Source organism: Chelmon rostratus, chromosome 22, assembly GCF_017976325.1.
Source record: "Chelmon rostratus isolate fCheRos1 chromosome 22, fCheRos1.pri, whole genome shotgun sequence".
Lineage (NCBI taxonomy): Eukaryota > Metazoa > Chordata > Actinopteri > Chaetodontiformes > Chaetodontidae > Chelmon > Chelmon rostratus.
In genome coordinates this window covers 11,077,258-11,101,143 of record NC_055679.1, presented here as the reverse complement: position 1 = coordinate 11,101,143, position 23,886 = coordinate 11,077,258, and the positions used below count along the sequence as shown (strand labels likewise).

The 23,886-nt window shown below is 42.7% G+C and overlaps 3 protein-coding genes across 5 annotated transcripts in view; all 3 read left to right on the top strand.

Moving 5' to 3' along the window:
- Positions 1-2,981, top strand: part of LOC121626012 (ninjurin-2-like) — a 29,645-nt gene extending 26,664 nt beyond the window's left edge. Inside the window, exons 2-4 of the mRNA XM_041964358.1 lie at positions 331-467; positions 583-662; positions 2,589-2,981. Coding sequence (XP_041820292.1) covers positions 331-467; positions 583-662; positions 2,589-2,755 — 384 coding nt within the window. The 3' untranslated portion in view covers positions 2,756-2,981. The remainder of the gene's footprint in view (positions 1-330; positions 468-582; positions 663-2,588) is intronic.
- Positions 2,982-4,812: 1,831 nt separating this feature from the next.
- LOC121625665 (E3 ubiquitin-protein ligase TRIM39-like) lies at positions 4,813-9,023 on the top strand. Of its 2 annotated transcripts, none has more exons than XM_041963856.1 (2): positions 4,813-4,861; positions 6,130-9,023. In XM_041963856.1, the coding sequence occupies exon 2, from the start codon at positions 6,132-6,134 to the stop codon at positions 7,929-7,931; it is 1,800 nt and encodes a 599-aa protein (XP_041819790.1). In that variant the 5' UTR covers positions 4,813-4,861; positions 6,130-6,131; the 3' UTR covers positions 7,932-9,023. The 2 variants fall into 2 exon arrangements, with proteins under 2 accessions (XP_041819790.1, XP_041819791.1); XM_041963857.1 differs by lacking the exon at positions 4,813-4,861 and adding an exon at positions 5,147-5,231.
- A 1,733-nt stretch (positions 9,024-10,756) lies between these two features.
- LOC121625548 (ELKS/Rab6-interacting/CAST family member 1-like) overlaps positions 10,757-23,886 on the top strand; it is a 132,843-nt gene continuing 119,713 nt past the window's right edge. For both annotated transcript variants that reach the window (XM_041963670.1, XM_041963669.1), the window contains exons 1-4: positions 10,757-10,973; positions 19,913-20,773; positions 22,145-22,222; positions 22,427-22,582. In XM_041963670.1, the coding sequence (XP_041819604.1) occupies positions 20,276-20,773; positions 22,145-22,222; positions 22,427-22,582 (732 nt within the window). In that variant the 5' untranslated portion in view covers positions 10,757-10,973; positions 19,913-20,275. The remainder of the gene's footprint in view (positions 10,974-19,912; positions 20,774-22,144; positions 22,223-22,426; positions 22,583-23,886) is intronic.

The following is a 23,886-nucleotide window of genomic DNA, read 5'->3' as shown; positions in this document are numbered from 1 at the left end:
ACAAACAATTAAAATGTTGTATGAGGTGTTCAACTGCTATCAAGCGATGATAAGAGTTTTTGATTTCCCTTTTGATGAATCGCAAACCCAGCAGATGAAATCAGTATTTATTGTGGATGCTGACTCTGGAATTCTGTCATTAGAATAAATGAATAAAATTAAAATGAACGTGAACGTCGATGTATCAGACAGACTGTGATTTTTTTTCCTGACCGCATCATGTGGTGGTGTGTTGGTCATTGCTGCCCTCTCCTGGTCAGTTTCATCTGACTTCAGCAGAATAACTTGGAGGATCAGTGGAGATCTTAAATCTGTACCTCTCTTTTTCAGGGAGGTTCAGCCTCCAATCTGAACATGAACCTGTACGCCACTAAGAAGACAGTATCTGAGGGCATGCTGGACATCGCACTGTTCCTGGCTAACATCACACACATGAAGACTGTCATCGAGCAGGGAGCTGGATACAGGTACACCCGGGTCAAGCAGTACTTCACTTCAGTCTACTAGAAATATAGAAAAGTCATTGCAAGCACACTTTTACTTCTGGCTGCCTGATAAACCCCTTTTCTCTCTCCTCCTCAGGTACTACATTGCTGTCCTGACACTCATCTCCTTCTCCCTGGCGCTCCAGATAGTGGCTGGAGTCCTGATCATCATCATCGGTGAGCCAATCACATCGCAGCGTCGGTCAGCCTCCCTCAAAAATCCATCCTCCATGTTTTTAACCAGTCATATTAACATGCTAATACACTGACAAATTGCTTTGTCATGCAGGCAACACAGGCTGAAGTCCAGTCATCAACACCTCAAAACAGCCAAGTGTGTTGTTTTTGTTTTGTTGTTATTGTCTGTGTGTGTGTGTGTGTGTGTGCCGATTGCAGCTCGGCGAGACGTCAATGAAGAGATCAACCAGAAGCGCCTGGACAGCCTGAACAACACCACAACCATCATCATCTTCCTCATCTTCGTCACCAACATCTTCATCTCCGTCTTCGGGATGGAGCGCACCGGCCTCTTTGCCAGGATGCATTTCTGACTCTCTGGAGGAGGGGGTGACTCTGATATGTGGCTGTTTTTGGACAGTAGGGAAAGATTTTGACACGTTAAATATAGGACCAGACTCTGTGCAGACACACACACACACAGAACTTACTCTGACTTATTGTTCTACTTAAAGTACTAATCTACTACTTTATTACTGCACTCTGCCTGTATTTGATTTTCTTCAGTATGAATGGACTGTGCCAAAGGACCAACTGGATGTGTGTGTGTGTGTGTGCGTGTGTGTGTGTTTGTGTGTGTGTGTGTGTGTGTAATATGTGTGCGTGCAGCTCGTTTAGAGCTGACCCTCCTCCCCTCTTGGCAGCGGCTGTTAAACTTCCTCAACAATCTGACCACAGGCATCATCTTCCTCACACTCATCGTCAACATCATCAGAGCCGCCTTCGGCACGCAGCGCAGCTGCTTCCTGCGGTGGCTGCTGCAGCGTTTCATTCTGTGAAACCCCCCACAGCAGGCACACTCACACACTGTGTGTACACTCACAGACAATACCTGAACACCAGGTGGAAAGGTGCTTTGTGTAGAATTTGTGTCTGACAGGCTGCTTAAATCATCACGCTGTTGTTCTTGATGCTACCACTAGGTGGCGCCAAAGCACAGACATTTGAAATCATACACGCTCGTTCATGCACTGCTGCTGAGCACAATGCTGTTTATTACTGTAGTAGGTAGTAGTTAACAGAGATTAAGGTCAGTTTACAGTTTTTTTAGCTAGGCTTAGCTAAAATTAGCAGCTAGCTTCATTTTTACCATAGACACATGAAAATGGTATCAATCCTCTCGTTTAAGTCTTGGTGAGAAAGCTTGTTGTATTTCCCGAGACTACTCATTTAAGATGCCGAACTCCTATTGAAAGCCTGATATCAGCTTCATAAAAACTCCAGCTGCATTGAAGCGAATGGGAAAACATCCAAAATAATTTTCTGGAATATGAAGCCTGTCACCTTTTTTATAAACTTTTTTCTAATAAACTGACTCCTTCCAACAAGATTATAGCTCATGTATAAACATCAACTTGCAATTTGCTCACCTCCGTTTACACGACCTAGAGCACATTTCTGTCTGCTTGACTTCACATCTGCCACCTCTAAAAGTTGTTCAGCCTGAGATCACCTTTAAGAAAGGTGCTTGCTGTGGCTGATCGGTGTCGCTCACTCACACCTGAGCTCCAGAGCCTCAAAATTAGTTTTTGTCCGATAAAGATGGAAGTGAGCAGTTAAAAAAAGTTCAGACACTATGTCCACGCTTTATTAATCTACAAGATCTTACATCTCTCATGCAGAATTTATTTCATCCAAAAGAAATACCATCTTTGTTACCATAAGCCTGTCACATAAAGGCTGGAGGGCAAGAGACTGAAATATGTTGCCGTTTGTATGTGTGCAGTTTGTGTGGGGTCAGTGTGAGTGTATGTGTGTGTGTGAGTATGCATGCCTTAACTGCATGTGTGCATACGGGTGGATGTGTTTGAAACTGTGTGTTTGTGTGTCTGTCCATGTGTGTGTGTGTGTGTGTGTGCGCTGCAGCCCGCAGGGACCTGAACGTGGTGTCCAATCAGAAACGACTCGACTACCTGAACAACCTCGCTACAGGCGTCATCTTCGTCACCACGGTGGTCAACTTCTTCGTCAGCTTCTTCGGATCCAAGAGGACCGGCTTCTTCCGCTGGCTGCTGGCTCGACTCCACTTCTGACACACACGCAAATACCACATATCAAACACCTTCAAGATGCATGCACACACTCACAAGCATTTCATCTGCACACACACGTACACATGTTGACTTAGAGTTGAAATTAAGTTCAAATGACTCCGCACCACCTGTACAATTCACATATGTTCAAGCATCATACCTTGTTTACTATTCAAGCTTTGAAAAGTGACTCAAACTGTAATCCAACTAAAATGTTTTCACTTTAACCAACTGAATATCTTTGTAAATGTGCATTTTTTTGCTGCAATAACGCGTTTAAGCAAAAATGTGCATGTGCTCCATTATGTGTATTTCAACCTGTTCTACACTTTTTTTTATCATTTATTTTAAAACTTGTTTGACGCAAAAAAATGATTCTGAGGTTCAATAAAAGACAAAAAAACAGGGTAATGTAAGTGAGAGACGTCCCTATAATATACATGTTCTCCTCTAGAAAGCTGAATAAATGTAGTGATTTAACGGAAGCCTACACTGTGCTCATTGTGCTTTTTGCTGAGGAGCAATGCAAAGAAACAGAGTGGACATGAAGTGAAGTGTGTGTGTGTGTGTGTGTGTGTGTGTGTGTGTGTGTGTGTGTGTGTGTGCAAGTTGTGTCCATACATGTAAAGATATCAGTGTTTGCCTTTTATTTTGTCCATTCATTTAAATCAATCAAAATGCAGAGCATCCAGTCAAACTAAAGGTCTTTCTCAGTGTGTGTAGTTTGAACTCTCTCTCTCTACTGTGCATGTATGTGTGTGGGTGTGTGTGTGTGTGTGTGTGTGTGTGTGTGTGTGTGTGTGTGTGTGTGTGTGTGTGTGTCATAGGCCGCCGGAACCTGAATAACAGCGCCTTACAGAAACGTCTGGATTACCTGAACAACGTAACGACCGTGATAGTCTTCATCACCACAGTCCTGAACCTCTTCATCAGTACCTTCGGCATGCAGCGCACTGGACACTTCCCGTGGCTAATGATGCGCATTCACTGACATGCACACACACTTTTGCCAACTCATAACGTGCACACATGCATATTCATAGTGAAGCTTTTTGTATTAACATTTCACATCTCTCTCTGCTATGCAGCCATCTGGTTTTAACAGAGATGACATGTTAATATTATCTTATTTTATGATAACATAGAAATAACAAAAAAAAAGTTTTCCTGTCAGTGTATTCTTTAAAGGGCAACACATTTTAAAACGATGTAATGTGAACTGGATGATTCTTGTGCTATACTGACATCTAGTGACCGAGAGTGGTAAAAGCATCCCCCAGCAAAACTAATAAATAAATCAAGTTTTAAGAAAAGAACATGAATTATTAGTATGATTTCGAATGTTTGATGCTTTTTTGACATATATCTTCATAATACAATTATTTCAGTTTTCATTATGTATGCTCGTGATCTGCACTTTTTGTTACAGAATCAAGAGAATTCATGATAGTGGTGTAGACATGGATGGGTCATTAAGTGAATTGGCTCAAATGAACAGGAAACAGGAGCAATATTAAGTTTTGAGACCATCCCAAAAGAAACTTTATGACAATTCGTATCAAAATTAAACACTACACTAAGTTGGTAGCAGCTATAGCAGTAGAGTTGTGCTGGTTTAATGCATGGGAAGCTGTTTCAGGGGGAAAGCTTTTTACGGGTGCACACATTGTTGAGGATTTCCTGCCTGCCTGCACTGTAATGTTGCAGAATTTGACATGCAGTTTTTTAAAAAACAATGATGTCTGTTGTATTCACAGAAACACAGCTTGGAGCTGGTAATGATGCTGTTAGCTAGCATAGCATTAAAGACATGAATAACACCAGCTGTTTATGACAACTGACAAACTGGGAAATAAAATAAAATAAATAAAATGCCACAATACTCAATTTTCAATTGGGAAATATACTTATAATCATCGGTTTCAATTTGTTGTTTTTTGTCTGAGGGAAATGTGCAATGCTGCTGGAGTCAGATTTAGTAAGTTTTTCCAGGAAAAGGAGGAGGAGAGGAAGGGAGGGGCCCAACAAGTCAAAGCAGCCGTACGAGGGGCAAACCTTTCTCCTGCGTCAGGTCTGACAGGCAGCTGAGCACAGACACCTCGGCAGGTAACGTTCAACACCTCTGATGTCCTTTTCGCGATCTTACTGAAATGTGCGCACACATTTCCCGTCTCATTATAAATAACTTAGTTAGACATTTCCTAATTTTAATGCTAATGTCTGCTTTACTCGCACATTTAACGTGTTTGCTGCTGAGCTGCGATGTTTTTCTTGTCAGAGCGGAAATAATGATCGGCGCAAGTTACCGATCAAACTGGAAGTGTTAGTATGACTGTGAGCGCAAGTCTATTTATACACTGTGAGCTTCTACCCTTTGGTATTTTGAAAGAGAAACAATCCACCCTGACACACTCATAATGGCTTCTACCCATAGACACTGCAAAGTACTAGTTCCATACTGTGAAAATACTCCACTGTAAGTACATTTCCTGCATTCAAAACCTTACTTAAGTAAAAGTATTATCAACTAAATTTATTTTAAAAGCATCAAAAGTACTCAACATACAATCAAATGATCATATCTGATGTGTTTGGATTAATACTACTGCTGCATTAATGTGTATGTTGCGTTTTACTCCTCTAGATATTTATGGTTGAGTTCATTTTAATTACTTTATACACTGTTGGCTAGTTTAATCTACAGGAATGCGTCAAATTCTATAAGATTTATCTTAAGAAGTAGGAGAATCCGTCACTTTATCACAAAAATTCATGTTCAAAATCACCAAAGTTGGAGATACGTGGTTGTCATTGGACAGGGAGAGAGTGAAAATTTGTTATTTGCTCAAGCAAAGTACCTCAAACTTTGCAGAGCACCAGTTGAATCTAACCGACTCTGGCCGTTTCAGCTGGTGATTTTCCACAGGGGATCCTCCCTGTGTTATTGTTTGCATCAGTGAAAAGTGGAGAGCCTGGAAAGATGAACTCACTGTGATGTGACTGTCAAAATGTTATTTGAGATAAGATTTTTTTGCAATGTGTCCTCAGTCTAAACAGTCATATCGGTTACATTGGTTACATGTTTTGCTGCGAGACTCTTGTGGATGCAACTCTTGACCAAAACCAGTATATAATATAAGTGTCAATCCTCTGCACAGCCTCGTGTTGCATTCATGCTCTGACCCTCATATCATTCTGTTTGATGATATTGGCTACGAAAGGTGCAGTAGGTAATAAGAATTTTAAACACCACCAAAATCCAAACACGTGAACAGAGAAATGGTAGTCAGAAATGTAAGGAACCTGCTTGATTTACACATTTTCAGGGTTTGAAATTGAAAACCATAATCATCAGATCCTCTCCTCTCGTCTAGACATGGCCTCAGCCACCAGCCTCCCGTGTGAAGAGCAGCTCCTGTGTTCAATCTGTCTGGGTGTGTTCTCTGAGCCTGTCTCCACCCCGTGTGGACACAACTACTGCAAGGCTTGTATCACAGGGTACTGGGCCAGCAGCGACCTGGCACAGTGTCCCCTCTGCAAGAAGGATTTCCGAGACAGGCCGCAGCTTCATGTCAACACAGGGTTCAGAGACATGGTGGAGCATTTCAGCAGCATGAGGGTGAGGGGTGAAGATGGCATCCTTGCCAAACCAGGGGAGGTGCCCTGTGACGTCTGCCTCGGGCCGAAGCTCAAGGCCCAGAAGACGTGCCTGGTGTGCTTGGCCTCGTACTGCCAGCACCACCTGGCGCCTCACCAGAGGGTCGCAGGCCTGAAGAAACACCGGCTGATCGACCCCGTGTCAAACCTGGAGGACTGGGTGTGTAAGAAGCACGACAAGATGCTAGACCTCTTCTGTCAGGTCGACGGGATGTGTGTTTGCTTCATGTGCTTGAAGGACGACCACGCAACGCATCATGCCGTCCCGTTAGAGCATGAGTTCAGAGAGCGGAAAGCCCGGCTGGCCAGTGCGACATCAGAGATAAAAATGATGGAAAAGACCAAATCCAAGAGTATTAAGGAAACAAAACGCTTGGCTAAACAGAGCAAGAAGGAGTCAGAAAAAGAGATTGCAGCCATTGTTGAGGTCTTTGCCACGCTTGTGGTCTCTCTGCGAAGAAGCCAGGCTGAGCTGGTCGAGGTGATCCGGGAGAAGCAGCGAGCAGCTGGGAAGCAGGCCGAAGATCACGTGACACAGCTGGAGCAAGAAGTCGCTGAGTTGAGGAGGAAAAGATCCCAAATGGAGCAGCTTTTACAGGCCGAGGACCACCTCCGCCTCCTGCAGAGCTCTCCGTCTCTCTGCTCTCCTGAGGGCACTGGGGATCTGTTCGACCCTCTGTCCAGCTCCACCCCTCCATTTACGTCAGACCTCTCTGACATCAGTCCACAGAGTTATATGGGCCTGGTGAAGAAAGCGGTGGCTCAGATGGAGAAGACACTCAGCAATGAGATGGAGATGCTCACCCATGAGGTCAGGTTGTCTGATGGCTGTGAGGCCGTCGTGCAGCCTGAAGCAGCCGAGAGGCTAATGACAGACGAGTTTATTAAAGAAGGGTGGTGTCCTCCTCAGGACAAGCTGATGATGATCCAGCAGTGCCATGCAGTGGATGTGACTATGGATGCCTACACAGCCAACTCCAGACTCGTGGTGTCCACGGATGGGAAGCAACTGAGATCTGGCGGAGGCCGTCTGTTTTTTCACGCTTTGTTCGGGAGGAGATTCATACATGAACCCTTCGTCCTTGGGAAAGATGGTTTTTCCTCGGGCAGGTTCTACTATGAGGTTCAGGTCAGTGGGAGTAAAAACTGTGTCTTGGGGGTGGTCAAAGAGTCCGTTAGCATGGAGATGCATGGCTGTCCTACCCCTGAGGACGGAGCCTGGACGTTTGTTAAATGGTTCAACTACAACTCTCCCCTGAACCCGAAGCTCCAGACGGTTGGTGTGTTTGTCGACTATGAGGAGGGAGAGGTCTCCTTCTATGACGTGGATGCCAGGACTCTGATCTACTCCTACACAGGATGCACCTTCAGTGAGACCATGCCAGCGCTGCAGGCCTTCCTCTTTTCTGTGACTGGCACTTCCTTGAGCAGCAGACCAAAGCTCTACCCTTTTTTTGGTATCTACGGAGATGATTCTCACGACAAGCTCGTAATCACATCTGTGGCCCGCACAACTTAAGGATTCACACACATCAGAGGAAACTATCGTGTAGCTTCTCATTTCAGATTTCTCTTTTCATACTTGTCATTGTTCGAATTTGGGCACACACATTATGGGGATATGTAGTGCAGTATAATATATTTCTTGGAAAAAGGAAATTAAAATCATCAATCATTGTAAACTCTATATTTTCAATTTTAATGCTTCTGTTTTTCCGTCCATATTGCAAAAAAAGTCAGGACCAGGACAGGAAGTCATATAGTTACATGCATCGGCAGTACCTAAATCTGTCCAGGAGATGGCACCATTGTTTAACCAGTGTCTGGTCTGGTCCCAGAACCAGTACTGTAGGAGGAAACAAGGGGGTGAGCAATGGTGTCATAGAGACCCAATTTCATCTTAGCACTTTCAAAAATGATTATGGTGCATTGGTTTTAGAGCTGAAACAATTTATCAATGTATCGATTAGTCAATCAGTTGAATATGAAACAGAATATTTTTGCCAATAAATTGTCAATTTTTTTCATGCAAAAATGCCAAAACATCACTTGTTCCAGCTTTGCAAATGTGAATATTTGCAGACTTTCTCAGGCTTATATAATACCAAGCTAAATATATTTTGGTTTTGAAATGCTGGTCCAGCAAAACAAGTAAATTAAATTAGTAAATTTGCACCTTACGAAATTGCGATGGACATTTTTCAATACTTTCTGTCACCAAATAATCAGCAGTTTAATCAAGAATGTTGTAATGTTTAGTCACAGCTGTAATGCGTTTAATACTGGGCTCAAGGTTTGGCTCACGTAGTCTGTGGGGATGCGTGAAATTTGCATTTGACATGACTGGACACCTCCTTTTCTGACCTTATGCTAAGCATCAATAATCTTTTCATCAGTAGCTTCTCTGAATATTTGTGCACAATTCTGAACATACAGTATAATATGTGTCATTTGATGTTCTGATCATTTTTTGTGAAGCCCATTGAGTCCATTTTTTTGAATGTCAAGCCATCTATCCAGCATGCTTGGCCAAAAGGTACAAGCTTCAAAAGCAGGTGTTTGTTATGTATTGTGTGCACTATGCAACTGATATGTATTATCCTGCTGAATAAAAATGTGTGTCTTGAAAAATAGCTTCTCAGATCTTTGTTTTTTCCCCTGTTTCCTCAGGTTACATTGATGGAGTTCTGTTGGAGGGGATGTGTTTTGTTATGATTAGAGGGGGTGGGGGGGCTTTTAGTCTGTCTTAATGCAGGTAAAGTACATAAAAGCCATCAGTAAAAGTTTTCAGAAGGGAGCGCTGGTCCACCACTCCTGGAGTGTTTCTCTCAAGGGAAACTTTAGCCAGCAGACTATTTATACCTCAGCTGTCTGACTGCCTGGCGCCCTGGGAACTGGGACACTGTGTGTGTGTGTGTCTGTGTGTGTTGTTCATTGTCTAGCTGGAAAGATTTCTTTAGCATGATGTGTAATCATGTGTGTGAGAGACAGACAGAGAGACCTGGGAGGCCAGGTTGACCAGCTATGCCACACTCTCAAGTCAGATACTGTATGTAGGTCATTCACTCATCAAACACACTGACTGTGAAATGTCAACATGCGATAGGTCCAAAGTATGGATACAGAGGCAGCTGAGAGTCTTTTGTAAAAGTGAGGAAATTAGATATGTGAATAAGAACACATTAAACTTATTGAGTGTGATACAAGTTTGTGGTTAAAATGACTCAAAGCTATGAAATTTCCACACTTACAGGATATTTTATTGAACTACATCAATCCATACAGCTACTGTTAAAGCTCACTGTCACTGACCTATGACACCCAGTTTTAATCTAACCCTGGTCATCATCTCTTCTCAGTGACCATCTCACAGCAAAATTAAAAAACAACACTGTCAAATCCAATATCTGATGAACTCAGTAAAGATCACTTGCTATGGATTGTCAATATTAGGTGACAAAAGATTGACAGTCCTTCTGCTGCTGCAGAGTAGATGCAGTGGAGGACAGTGGAGGAATGTAATTCATTTACTGAAGTATTTCCATTTTATACCACTTTATACTTATACTGCACCAACTTTCAGAGGGAAATATTGTCATTTTCACTCTTTTTATAGCAGCTGTTACTTCACAAAGTAAGATTTTACACACGAGATAGTCTAAAATCTTAGTGATTATAGTGAGTGTATGAAGTATCATAAATTGTTACAGACTAAACGAGCCAAGAATATTTCTATATCTAAAAATTACTATGTGCTTCAACCAGCTACAACTGTAACATGGTGCTTCAACATTAATATGTCAGTAATAACATTCCAATAATATAACATGTGAAGTATAACAGCCATAGACGCCATTTTTCTTTTGATGTTTTAAATTAATTTAACTTATAATGCATACTTTAAATGCAGAAGTTTTGCTTGTAATGGGGTAAATTTTGTCGTTAGTACTTTTATTAATGCGTTAAGGATTTGATTTCATCCACCAATGAAAGATAAGACAGAGGAAAGGCCGGAGGTGCTAACGTATTGTTTTACAGGATGTGAAAATAAAGGTTTATTTGAATTATATAATATATATTTTTATATTTGAATATAAAAAAGCTAAACGGACAAAATGACAGCGTAATATTAATATGAAGAATTAAAAAATGAAAAGCACCTCTCATTTAATGGCGACTTTAATAATTATGGATTATCATGCACGCGAGTCCTCTGGGGAGAAGCGGGAAGAGGAGGGGGCGGGGTACGTCTCGGGGGCGCGCGCTCCATCGCTCCACCGTCGTGACGTCACGGGAGCGCCCGATCACTCGGGGAAGCCACCAGCGGAGGAGCTGGCACAGACGGGAAGGAGGGAAAGATAGACAGGGGAGACAGACAGGAGGCAGAGAGACGGAGACAAGGAAGCCCCGAAAGAGAGCGCTTCACCTCGACTGACCGTCTGTCGCGTTGCGAAACACCACTCAGCGGTTTGACGGCGGCAAAATAACTGAAGACGAGATGTGACTGGCCTTTTCTTGGCTTATTTCACAACCGAGGGGCAGCAACGTAAACACAGCCGCAGTGAGTACTGGAAGTTAGCTGGCAGTGTGGAGTGTGTGCGTACACACACATGCACGTTTAACGACGCGGGCCTGCCATTAGGTGTGTGTGCTGGCCACTTGTCGGTCAGCCTGTCCGTGTTTGTCTGACTCGGAATCAAATGGAAGCGGCAACACAATTAAAATTTGATGGCTGCTTTGAGGTGCAGCAGTTCTCAGGTCAGCTGTGAGACCTTACAGTAGGGCTCTGTTACATTTCCGCCGGAGGGGAGACAGGAGACGTTAAGACCAGACTGACGTGATGCATTTTGTGGTTTTTGCCGGCGACAAAACGACAATGCGAGCCCATTTAACGAGGCTTTCTCCTCTGTTGTCCAATAAATCAATTGTAGCCGTGCAGCCAGAGGCTTTCTCCCGGAATAACAGGCTAATAACACTCATCTCTGTACATCTAAATGCGATTATCAATCTGTTCCCAGTGTTGCAGGCGGCAGAAGTGCTGCTGACAGCCTTGTAGTTCCTTAAAGCCACATAATTGCTATTACCTTCTTATTATATTCTTTTGAAGCGCAAGTTTGTGATTTATTACAATTTATAGTGGGCTTATATCCTGTGGTATCACTCATATTCCCTGAGGGACTGGAAGTGTGCATGTGAGTCAATATTAAGTTAAATTTCTTGTCATCATGGGGACTTTTAGTTGTGATATTTCTACCAGTCTCCATCAAATTCTTCAAGCTGGTTGTTTGTGTTCTGAACTCTTTCAAGTCAGCTTCTCTTAAATGTTTTTGATGCTGCCATACTTGTACAGGACTGTCAACATCCATGTCTTGCCAGCTGCCAGGCAAGATCAGCATGTGCAAGAGTGAGTAAGAACATCTGCGCAAACCAAATCAGTGCAAGCAAAGTGTATCATATGTGATTGTGTTGATGAAGGAGGGGAGGTGAAATCAGCTGCGTGTGTTTTGCAGTGACCGAGGAGGGGACGCTGTGATTTCCTCCATGTTCCGCCCACAGCTCTGTTTCTTTGCACCGCCTCTCCTCCGGGAACACCGAGTCAAGGAACTGAGCTGCTTCCTTCCACAGAGCTTATTGTTAACACTGGACATTTTTAAATGTCCAGGCTCTGCACACCTCAGGGCAGTTCGGGTACATGCAATCATTTTCAAAACTCTGCATGGCCTCTCCCGTGGTTACGTCTCTCTGAACTTTTGCTACCTAATGAACCTTTGTGCGCAGCTCCTGACTCCTCTGTCTCCAGGCTCTACATCAAAGGTAGAAAACTTTTGCCTTGAGGGCTCAATGCTTCGCAACAACATGAGGAACTTTGCCTGACAAAGACAGTTAGGTCTTTCATATCACATCCCAGAACTCGCTTTTATCATAAGACCTTTGCCAGGGGTGGGATTTATTCCTATCACCTCAGATAGATAGATAGATAGACTTTCAGGGGATGTTTGGGTCACCTTCTCAACTCCCTTCATCTTTATTTAACTTGGCAAATTGACTGCACGAGCACATTCCTCTTTACAGGATGAGCCTGGGGGAGTTCCACGCTCACTTCTATCTTCCATTAACTACTACACACTCCCGAATTAGTTTTGTGCTCCCCTGCCTTTGTGTTAATTGTCAAGTCTCAACGGTACATTTTCCGTATTTGTTACGTAGGCAGCAGCCAAGATTAGATAAGTGTGTGTTTGCATGTGCATGACATCGAGATACATTTTGTGTATCGGTGTGTTTATGCACACAAACGTGTGTGAGTCATAGTGTGTGTGTGAAGGTCTGATTGTGTGCATTTTTGTTTGCCCAGCCTGCATCTCGGATTAATTTCCTGTGGCACACAATAGACTGGAGCTGATGCTATCTGTCCCTTATCAGTGTTGTGCTTTCCAGTGTCTGAACCATATTATATGTCTTGTCGCTGATAGGACTGGTACCGCAGAGTTAAGTTACAAGTTGCACAGTCACTGCAGTGAGCCAAAATCTGTATCTTGCCCAGACATCTTCTGCCTAATATTTTCTCGCAAGTGTAATTGGGCTGCTCAGTTAATTGAAAAAAAAAAAAATCTCCTTTACAGTTTGCAGTTTTGGCTATTTCAAAACACCGTGAGCAGGATTAATTGATTTTTATCATTGCAGGCAAGGTGTTGCACACCGTCTTTAAAAAGCCAAACTCTCTGAACCAAAAACAATATTATATATTGTATATATATTTCCACATAAATCCAGTAGGAACTGTTTTGGATGTGTTACAATTCAGTTAAAAATGCGTGAATCAGCACAAAACTGTGATTGTGATCTGTCATCAATATTATGCCCCGACATGGACACGATATCTTGTGACTGTATTGCATGTGGAAGTAAGCCAAACCACTAATGACCCGTTACTTAAAACCAAACAGCAGCACTGCATGAGCTATGCACAGCAGTGCTAAATGAATCCTAGTAAGCCCAAATACATCATAAAGTAGTGAGAAACTGCACTGGGAGACACCTGCATTTATCAAACTGCTAAACATGAAAGTTGGGACTTTTGGATGTGAAAGTAAAAACTGTATTTGCTAAGTTAAGAATAAAAGCTTTTTATCGCATTTTTTACGACTTTTTTTAAGAGGTCTCTTAAGTTGATCAGGAGGTGATGATTGCAGTGCAGAAACAGGTGAACACACACCTTCTGAGGAGTGATGGTTCAAATTAATTGACATGATGGAAAATATGTTGTTATGTGTAAATATGTTATGCTGAAGTGTGCATGTATAATTCAGCATCGCATAGTGAAGCCTATTTGCATTTGATTTGAACATTTGATAAGAATGCTACATGTATTTACAGGGGAGCAAACAGCACAATTTAGGCAGGAATTAATTTGCTTGAAGTCACTTTCTATGCAACATTGTCTGCATGTGTCACTCAATTCTTCTAATGATTTCTCTGATGTACCTCACATACCATCAGAATTATTTTCCTGCTCCAGTTTGCCGTCTTATGAACAAATCCCTATTTGTATATTGTTGAATAATTGTTGTTAATTTAACATGGCAACTGCCACAGGAGATGTTAAGGATTTCACACAAATTAACTGAACCTCTTAAAAGATTAAAATTGTAATATGGTTTTGCAGAAAAACGCATCACATATAATACGTGGATCTAAGATATTTTTCTTTAACAAGATATATGGCAGATGGATTCTACATCCTTGTCTCTGATTGCCTATTCCTGATCATTGCATACATGTGATCCCTTGCTCTTCAGAGTAACTACTTTGCTGTAAGGATTAAGCACCTTGATAAATGTGTCTTATTGCTCACACTCGGAGACAGAGTAGGTGGGGAACGAGTGCGGCTCTCCCCTTCAGCGGGGCTGTCGAGTTGACTCTCAGTGAGATGTGTAACCCCAGACAGCACCAGCGAGTCCTTTCCAGCCACATCATATCACAACGAGCCTGACAGGAACAGAGAGTAACGGAGAATAATAATATTCAGGATGAGTATAATGTGCTTTTATGAGCCCCGATCCCAAGGCGAGAGACGAACAAATTCGGCTCCCACGCTGAAACACCAGCCGGCTAAGTATAGGTTGAGTGGTGTGTGTGTGTGTGTGTGTGCGCACGTGTTACATTGTGCAGTGTGACAGATGGATGTGGGGTTGTCACATAAATAGAACATGCTGAACACCTTCAGGAATGCTGATGGAGAAAGAGGCAGTGAGAGGAAGTGAAAGCATCACAGAGACAAGGGAAAGAGGGATTAGAGGTAGAAGAGAAGAGTGATGGGAGAATGAGAAATAAACTGGTGTAAGTATTTTAATCAAACATCATCCTCGCTCATAGGTTTAAACAACTAAAAACTTCACCATCATGTTCTTCTTGGCTCTGTCGTAAGCTCTTTGTATCATTAAAGGTGATGTTAATTTAAAGCCACGATAATCAGTGTTTTCATTTTGGCAATGGATCACATGACTGCTTGTGTGTGAAAGGTGTTTGCTTGTAGCTACAAACCCATAGATAATCATCACCCGACTGTTTTGGTCTTCAAACCTGCAGCCGTACTGTTTCACTTGCAGCGTTGCTTTCAGGTGCAGCTGCAGCTATTTTCAGCACAACAGCCCCACTGTAGGCTACCTGTCCATCACCAAACAGTGTTAACAACAAGGTGGTGAACAAAGTGGAGCATTTAGCAGCTAAAGAGCCAGGTATTTTCCTCAGGGACCAAAAACAGTGCTGAAAGGAAGGTGAACATTGGACTTAATTCTGCTTAATTTGAGAGTTTTGAGTTGTGTCTTCATCTGCAGCTATGTTGGGAAAATGACTACAAATGTGAAGTCTGCTCTCTGCTGTGCTGGCACATGCTGATTATCTACACAAGTACAAGTACGGTACTTGGCATTCAACCACAGAGACTTTGTTGGTAGCCTACTGTGATATTCTAGGATTTGATGAGGTCTAGGACAACATTGAGTGTGTGGAGGAAAGATGAAACATGCAGGCTGGCTGTTAGTAACAGTACAGGGAGGTAGGGGATGAAACGCAGGGCGTTGTGTGTACTGGTGCTTCCTGTACAGTGTTTTGACATAAAAGGGACGAGGTTATTTCGGTTCTCAGGTTCACTCCTGGACCTGTTTCAGGATCTGTTTCGGTATGTGTTGTGGTTGTGGCAGAGCATTTTGAGGTTGGATATTTACAGTACAGCATATGGTAAAAGGCAGCTGAACTGTAATTGCAATTATAGATGTCCCAGTCAGATTCAGCCTAGCAATCTGGATTTTGCAACAGTAAAAATGTCAATTTTGACATTTTTAAGCAAAAATGGTGAAAATTATGGCAAAAAAAGAAGTTTAGCACTGTAGGTTAAACAAAACAACATATCTGAGGACGTCACCTTTGACTCCAGAAAAAAGGTAGGAGTGAAAATAACCTGTAGATTAATTATAATGAAAATAAACGTTAGTTGCAGCAGTGGATATAACTACAGCTGTCATAACATATTTTACCAGGACATCCGGTTCAGAGTGGCAGATCAGATAACACTGCAAAGCAAGCATGAGCTGGAATTTGCCAAAAAAAGATTATAATGTCCACTTACTCAGCTCTTACTCAGGGCTTTCACCCGCAGCGAACTCCGTCTGCTGATGAAGACTACTGTTTCCAAGGTGAAGAATGAACTTTCATGAACTCTCAGTTTTTAACAGATGTTTCGTGAGGCTGCACCACATTGTGTTTTCGCATTGGTGTGAAAGGGCAGGAGGGATGGTGAGCCTGCTGGCAGATGGGTCTTGGGCAGTCATATGCTCGTGTTTTCTCGCCCTCATGATGCCAACTGCGTCATAGGTGTGTTTGTGTGTGCTTGTTTCCAGTGGTAGTTCTGCATTTATTTTTTCTTCATTCTGTCTTCCATGGAAATTCAGTTGAAAGTGTGGATTCATTAAAAGTTTGCCACAGACAGTGGTAGGTTCATGTGAAATTATAAGCCTGAGGTTATTATTATTATCATCGGGCTCTCAGTGCTGTTTGCTGTCCTTCACCCTCAGCCCTTACAGAGTCTTAAAAATAAATCCCCAACCTGTGAGACACACTGGTGGTTTATTCATGTGACCCCTAGACTTGAACTGTGGACAACACAACTGGGTGTGTGATGTGCTTTCCATGAGGTCCTCAAGCCAAAAAAAATTAAAGGAAGTGTGTTTGTTTAGCCATGTGATAGACTGAAGACCTGTCCTGGGTGTACAGTGTCTCCTCTAGCCCAGTGCACGCTGAGAGAGGCTCCAGCTCCATGCAACCCTAACCAAGATAAGCAGGTCAGAAGTGCAAGGATTTGTGTATTTATTGTCCCGCACCTCTTTTAGACTAAAGCAGTTCCCCAGGAAAAATAATGTTATACCTAAATTGTGATACTTTAATTGTTGCTGACCTACAGTTGGACAGGAACAGCCTTCTGGTCACAGAGAAGAGCTTGAAAATATGAGCGGGGGAAGCGATTGACTCTGCAACCAAGCACAGATGCCTCTGAGCAAGGCTCTTAACCCTCACAACACTCAACATACATGAGCAGAGGCAGGCAAAGGCCATGTGTGTTCAATAAATGCTTAAATAATGGCTGAAAAAAATGCAAGGCATGCCGAACTTTTTTTTTTTTTGCATCATAAGGAGAATTGGGACATGAGCATATACATTATTTACAGGTCAGCAGGTCCAAAGCAGGAAAGCCCTGAACACAGACAGACAGACACACACACACACACACACACACACACAGTCTCTGCAGTCTCGTATTGGCCTGAAATGAAGCATTAGATTCGTGTGTGTGCTGTAGGTGACACGATCACTCACGGCCACTGAGCTGCATGCCTGCTCATTTGTGAACGTGTCTAAATGTTTGTTTGTGTGTGGATTGATGTATCTCTGTCGATCTGCAGTGCACACGTGCGCGGCTTTTGCTCTGTGCACGTGTGTTTATATGAGAGTGTACTGTATGTACTTATATGGGTGTGTGTCTGTGCTAGAGGCAGGGTCCTGCCCTGTTTCTGTCCAGGTGTGTGTTTTTGGCTCGAGGGGAGACAGAGCAGATGCTTTTGAGTGTGTGTGACTGCAACTGACTGGTTGTCAGTAACTTCTCCCTGGCCAGAGATCTGTGCCTAAGATACACCACTGCAGGGCTGCTGGAGGCTTGAGTTGGGACCCAGAGTCGGGGTCGACCAATTGGCAGGAATTGGTAGGATTTTGCTGATACAAATGCCATTATCAGTTATGCTTATTGGTCCAGTTCTTTATTGATTCCTGATCAGTGATGGACGAGTCAATCTGGCTGTTGCCTGAGGGCGAGCTGTCCAAAAAATCTGCTAAGCCTGCCTGTGTGTTACTAATGTTATTATAACATGAGAAGCAGCAGCTCTGATGCATGCCGTTTCTTGAGTTCAAGCCCAAGCACTGTCGTCATCTTTCTTCACGAAATGAAGCCACGCTTCGGATTGTTTCTTACTCTCTGCCATGACTCTTTCTTGTTGCAAGTTTCCAGCAGCGTAGACGCATCAACTGTCAGAAAAACATGCCGACATCAATAAAAGGAACTGATAAGCTCGGAGGCACACAGTTCCTAGGGATCAGACAATTTGGAACTAGTACGCAATCCTGAGAAGGGGACGATATTTGAAATGAGAAGAACTGATTTTAAGTCCTCTCTTTAAACCTCCAACAGCTTAAATTCCCTGATCACTAACATTACAGATAGACAGCAGTAAACAAATTCAAAGCCACAGCATGTACAATAAATACTAGTGGGTAAATTATTCTGCACTCTCAAAATAATCACATGTCACAAGACCCAGCGATAAAATCTAGTAGTTTTCTTTCTTGTGTTGTGGCGATTTATGAAGCAGTTTAGTTCACTTTAGGTCATTCTAGTAAGAGGAGAGTGTGGATCAGATGGCCAGTGTGTGTGTGTCCAATGGGTCTTGTGTCAACTGACCTGAGGATGACATCACAGTCTCCACGGATACCCACATGACCAAATGACGACCGTTGACCAGCTGGCCATCTGTCCTTATCAGATGCAGTATCTGACTCTAGAGGTAACACCTGAAGTTGGATGTATTTAGTCCAGATTTATAGATTAAAAGACAACTAAGTTTTTGAGAGGCTGGAACTTTTAAATGCTGCACTGTTGGTCATGCAAACAAATTTTAACTAATGGTGGGCAGTTCAGGGCGCCTGGGGAATTAGAGCAGCCTCTGAGGCATTTATCATCGATGCTGTGTTCATTTTTTGTGAAAGTCAGTGAAATGATTACACCTTTAAATTGAGCTCACAGAAGAGCGTGATGAAACTGACATCTTTTATTATTTTTACACTGTTAATTACGAGCTTTCTTTGACCTGATTGAGTTAATCAGTTTTAATATTTAAGTTATTTCTTTCATCTGACACACACACACACACACACAGACCATTACCAGGCTGTGAAAGCATGACAAAACACTATTTCATGGTGTTTCGGCTTTATTTGAAACCTAGCAGTTTACATGTTTGGCATATCCATCCAATTATTAATGGAGCCCATAAAATGTCTATCCAGATTGACTCCTCTATGATTAACAGGAATGGGGCAGATGAGTTTTATGTTTTCTTCCAACATTATTATTGCAGAATGAAGTGGATTAATAACAAGATTTAACTGACTGAATTAAAAAAAAGCGGATTATTCTATTTTAGTACATGCAATTCATCCAGCAGGAAAGCGAATTATTCGCCTGTATGAATATTAAATCAGCTGACTGAATGCTATCTGCTGTCGCCCAGTTTATTATGGCTGTAACTTTGGTGCGATGACCAGAGGGGTTGACACACAGTGTGATCTTAAGATGAAGGTGGACAAAGCAGCCTGTGTTATCACATGAACCGACACATCGCGTGTTGCTTGTGCCTGTGGTGGAGTTGGTGGATTAAGCCACAGCTTTTTGACTGAGCGTATCAGCCTTACACATCTTTCACTTACTCTGTGTGTGTGTGTGTGTGTGTGTGTGTGCGTGTGCGTGTGTGTTTGTACATGTCAGTGAGGTGGTAGAAAAAAGAGTTTTGGGCATCTTTGATGAGTGATTACTGGCAAAGAGGGCAGCTACAGCACAGGATGGAAGGGATGGACAGCAGCAATATACGCAATCATCAGTTGCCGCCAGCTTTCAGTTTTGTTTTGTGTCTGTTTTTTAATGCTTCTCAGTTGTAAATAGTACTCCAATGATGTTGAGCGGTGTGGCTCTAGGGAAGGCAGTGCCAGCCTGTCAGTCCACCGCTTTGTTCCAGACTGAAATATCTCAATAAATATCGGATGGATCGGCATGAAATTGCAGTGTCCAGAGGATAATACGATTAATTGATCACTTCAGATAATTTTTTTTTGTTCTTAAGTGCAGTATATCTTTGTTCCACTGATCACTAAGTCCTTGTCTCTTTCTCCCTTTCTTTTTAGGTGATCCCATCATCCCACGCCTTGTGGATTAATCCCTTTATCTAAAGGGATGCCCTATTGACTGCTGCTTTCCAACAAAGCCCATTGATTACAGCGAGGGTGCTGTAAAGGCCTTGATCACAGCTATGTCACTGCAGCAGGATATTTCAAGTCACAAAAGAGTACAGTAAAAGACCGACGGGAGTTTCAGCTGTTACATTTAGAACTTCAGATTTATTTTGTTGGGACGTCCGTCTTTCATTTGTTGCTTTCACTGATCTGAGTTTTTGCCTAATTTAAGCATGCATTTTTGATTCACTTGATTTGTCCATTTGAACAAGACGCTCTTTCATCTCTACAGTACACACAACATATTCTCTTACCATGTACGGTAGCTCCCGTTCCATCTCAAAGCTGGATGTGGTTGGATCCAATGGTAACGGGTCAGTGTCTGGGAGTCCCGGGCGCTCCCCGCGCCTTCCTCGCTCCCCACGACTTGGACACCGGCGAAACAGCAGCAGCAGCTCCGCCGGCGGACTCACTGGGTCCGGTAAAACCCTGTCCATGGAGAACATTCAGTCTCTAAACGCCGCCTATGCTACAGGTGGTCCGATGTACTTCACCGACACAGCTGAAGACCCCGTTGGCATTGGGAGCCTGGGCAGTGGGCTGAACCCCTCATTGCCCAAAAGCACCATGACCCTTGGCAGAGCTGGGGCCAGGGTCCCCTATGGGGTCAGGGCAGTCGTCATGGGGAGCAGTCCTAATATAAACACTGGAGGAGGAGGGGGAGCGGTCCTGCCCAGCGATGCCATAGCGTTTGGAGGGGAGATGCAAAACCAGCCCTCACAGGCGGCTACTGTGCCACACTCCATGAGACAGGTGAGGCGTCGCAGGGTTTTCTTCTTTTATCGCTGCAGCCTTGAAGCAGTGGTGTAAATAAGTATTCAGATTCTTTACTTAAGTAAAAGTAACAATACCACACTGTGAAAATACTCCACAACAAGTAATTCCTGCATTCAAAAGCTTAAATAAAGAAAAACACCCTGTTTTCAGCTTTATGATAATACATTTTTCCACTAATCTAAGAGAGTTAGTACAACAAAATACAAAATAATTAATTTATCCTAAGAAATCTAAGAATTTTCTCAACCCATAAAGGAACACTTTAGTATATCAATATCTTTCTCATATCTGTGCATTCAATATGAAGCTGGAGCACTTCTAAAATGCGCTAATTAAACTGTTTTACTGTATCTTGTGTGCAAATCCATCCAAAATCCAAAGTCTGAAAAAAAGGTCTTGTGCTACCTCTTGTTAAGAAAGAGAGTAAGACAAGATAAGATAATTACTATTAATCCCACAGTGGGAGAATTTGCAATGTTATAGCAGCAAAGGGGACAACACAATAATGAGAAGCATCAGTAAAACAAGCATGGAATGATTAATAAGTAAACAATATAATAAGTAAAACAGACACTGGTTGGATTTAACATTATTGCACATAGTTAGTATTGATATTGCACAATAAGCGTGTCCAAGTATTCCATTACAAAACAAGTTCAGTTTGTTTTCTGTCACCTTTGCACTTAGCAATCAAAGCGTTTTGTCACAAATGGATTGTCCTCCTCAATGCACGAGGGGAGGTGGGTGGTCCTTGGTATTTAAGCTCAATCCAGATTCAAACGCTAACATTTTCTTCTGAAGTGATGCTTCAGCTAAATAAAAGCTGTGTGGGTATTCATACAGTGTGCTTAAACAGACTAAGGTCTGCCCTCCCACCCCCTCTGCACTGTGAGTCATAACCTGAAAACTCTTCTCTCCAGGATGCATCTCTCCTTCCTCACCCCTACCTCCCTCCTTCTAAACCAAAGCCGAATCTGTTTGTTTTTAAAAAATTCATTAAAGATATTTTTTATTCTTTAATACACTTGTCATGTCAGGATGAATTAAACATTTTTATGTTAGCATTTTCTCATTAATAATGAAGATAATACTATATGAAGGAATTCTTTATAAGTTTGCCCAACTTATCTGTTGGTATGAATCATAAATATGTGCCCGCATGTTTGTAGTCTTTCTCTCCATATTTGCGAATGGTACATGTGTCAGCACCAGCAGTGGCTTTCAGAAGGAAGTTCGCTCTTAGTCAGGACAGCTGCAAGTGTTTATATTGTATGACATGAACAAAAAAGATGTGGCAGGTGTCTGTTATTTTGATCTTATAGTGTGTGTATTTGTGTGTGTTACCAGGTGAGAGATGGTGCAATGTCCGACCTGCAGACGCAGTTAAGAGAAGTGCTGAGAGAGAACGAACTACTGCGCCGAGATGTAAGTAATCAATTTATTTGACACTTGATGGTGTCTTATTTCTGCCTTAGATTATAACCATAAGGACAAACTAAACGCCAGTAAATTGAATAAGTAATACTCGGGGGTAAGTCATCATTGATGGAGGATTTCTAAAGTCCGAATCAATACAAAGGAACATTTATGAGAACAGAGTCACAGCGTTTGATGTTGATTTTCTTTTAGCTGGAGGCTAAAGAGTCCAAGTTGAGCTCCTCCATGAACTCCATTAAGACATTCTGGAGTCCAGAGCTGAAGAAAGAGAGGGCGCTGAGGAAGGACGAAGCCACAAAGATGGCCGTGTGGAAGGAACAGTACCGAGTGGTACAGGAGGAAACACAGGTAGGAGGAATGCATCTGTGTGTATGTGTGTGACTGTGTGTCTATTTCTATATCGGGACTGTCTCGTTGCTCAGACAGAGAGGATCAATACGTCGACAATAATGACCACGGCTGAGTTAATTTCATTTTCATTGCAGCGAATCGAGGACCTGGAAAGCCAGGAAATCCAAGTTACAAAATCAGATTTGTAAAAATGTATGAGCTGGCACAAACGGGAGCACACCCTGATAATTTTGTAACCTGCTCTGGTGGGTTTGTGTCGCTGCTGTAAAAACGGCCTTGAAGACGGGTAGGCAGATGAAGAGGGCTGCCTGGTAGGGGGACTCCCAGCTGTCTGTTGGTTCAGAAGCCATCTGGATGAGACGGAGGCACAGCTAGTCTGGCGGGAGGCCGGAGTATTATACAAGAGATGACTTGCACACATGCACGCTCGCAGTCACTCGCTGCCTCGCAGTGACTCATTTCACACGCTGTCATCTCCAAACCGGTGCAGAAAGTGCTCACATTTATTCTCAATTTAAGAGAATTTACGTTTTGGTCACTTTGTCCCCTCTTATCTCTGCATATGTTTATATATATGTGTGTGTGTTTGAGCTGTTCAGGTTGTGAAAATTCATCACCAGATATTAAATCACTCTCCAGGACAATTTACAGCCAGTTTGGTGTACGTGAACAAGTGCAGGATGTGTGTGTGTGTGTGCGCGCGCATCCATAAATCTCTGAGTTAAAATGTGTGTGTTAGGCGTGCACACATTCAAATTGATGCCATGTGTGTGAGTACAAAGAAACAGATTTTAAGATGATAAATCTACCATGTATTTGACCTCCTGCCACCACTAGAAAAAGCCTCAATTCACACACTTGTCTTTGGGTATGTGTGTGCGTGCTGTTGCAGTGAGTGAACACACATGTTGGGACATGTATGAATATTTTCTGATCTTTAATGCTGGGAAATAATGTGACACGCACACTCCCTTTTCTAATCTCTTTCACTTTCATTCCCTTTCTTTCCTCCAGACAAATCACACCCTTTTAACCAAAGGCGTCCTTTTCATTTCCTGCTCTCATTATCCCGTCACTTTCCTTCTCTTCACTTCTTCTCCCCTCGCTCCCTCTTCTCTCACTCCTCTTGCTCATTCCCCATCTCCTCTTCTATTTCTGTCATCACATGGTGAGTCAGCTCTCGCTTTCCTCCCTCCCTCCTACCTTCCCTCCTCTCTCCCTCTGTCTTTGGCATCATCTTCGTGTTAGAAATCGAATTAAGTTACCTCCCAGTACAGAAGCACACACATGCACGCTGTGTC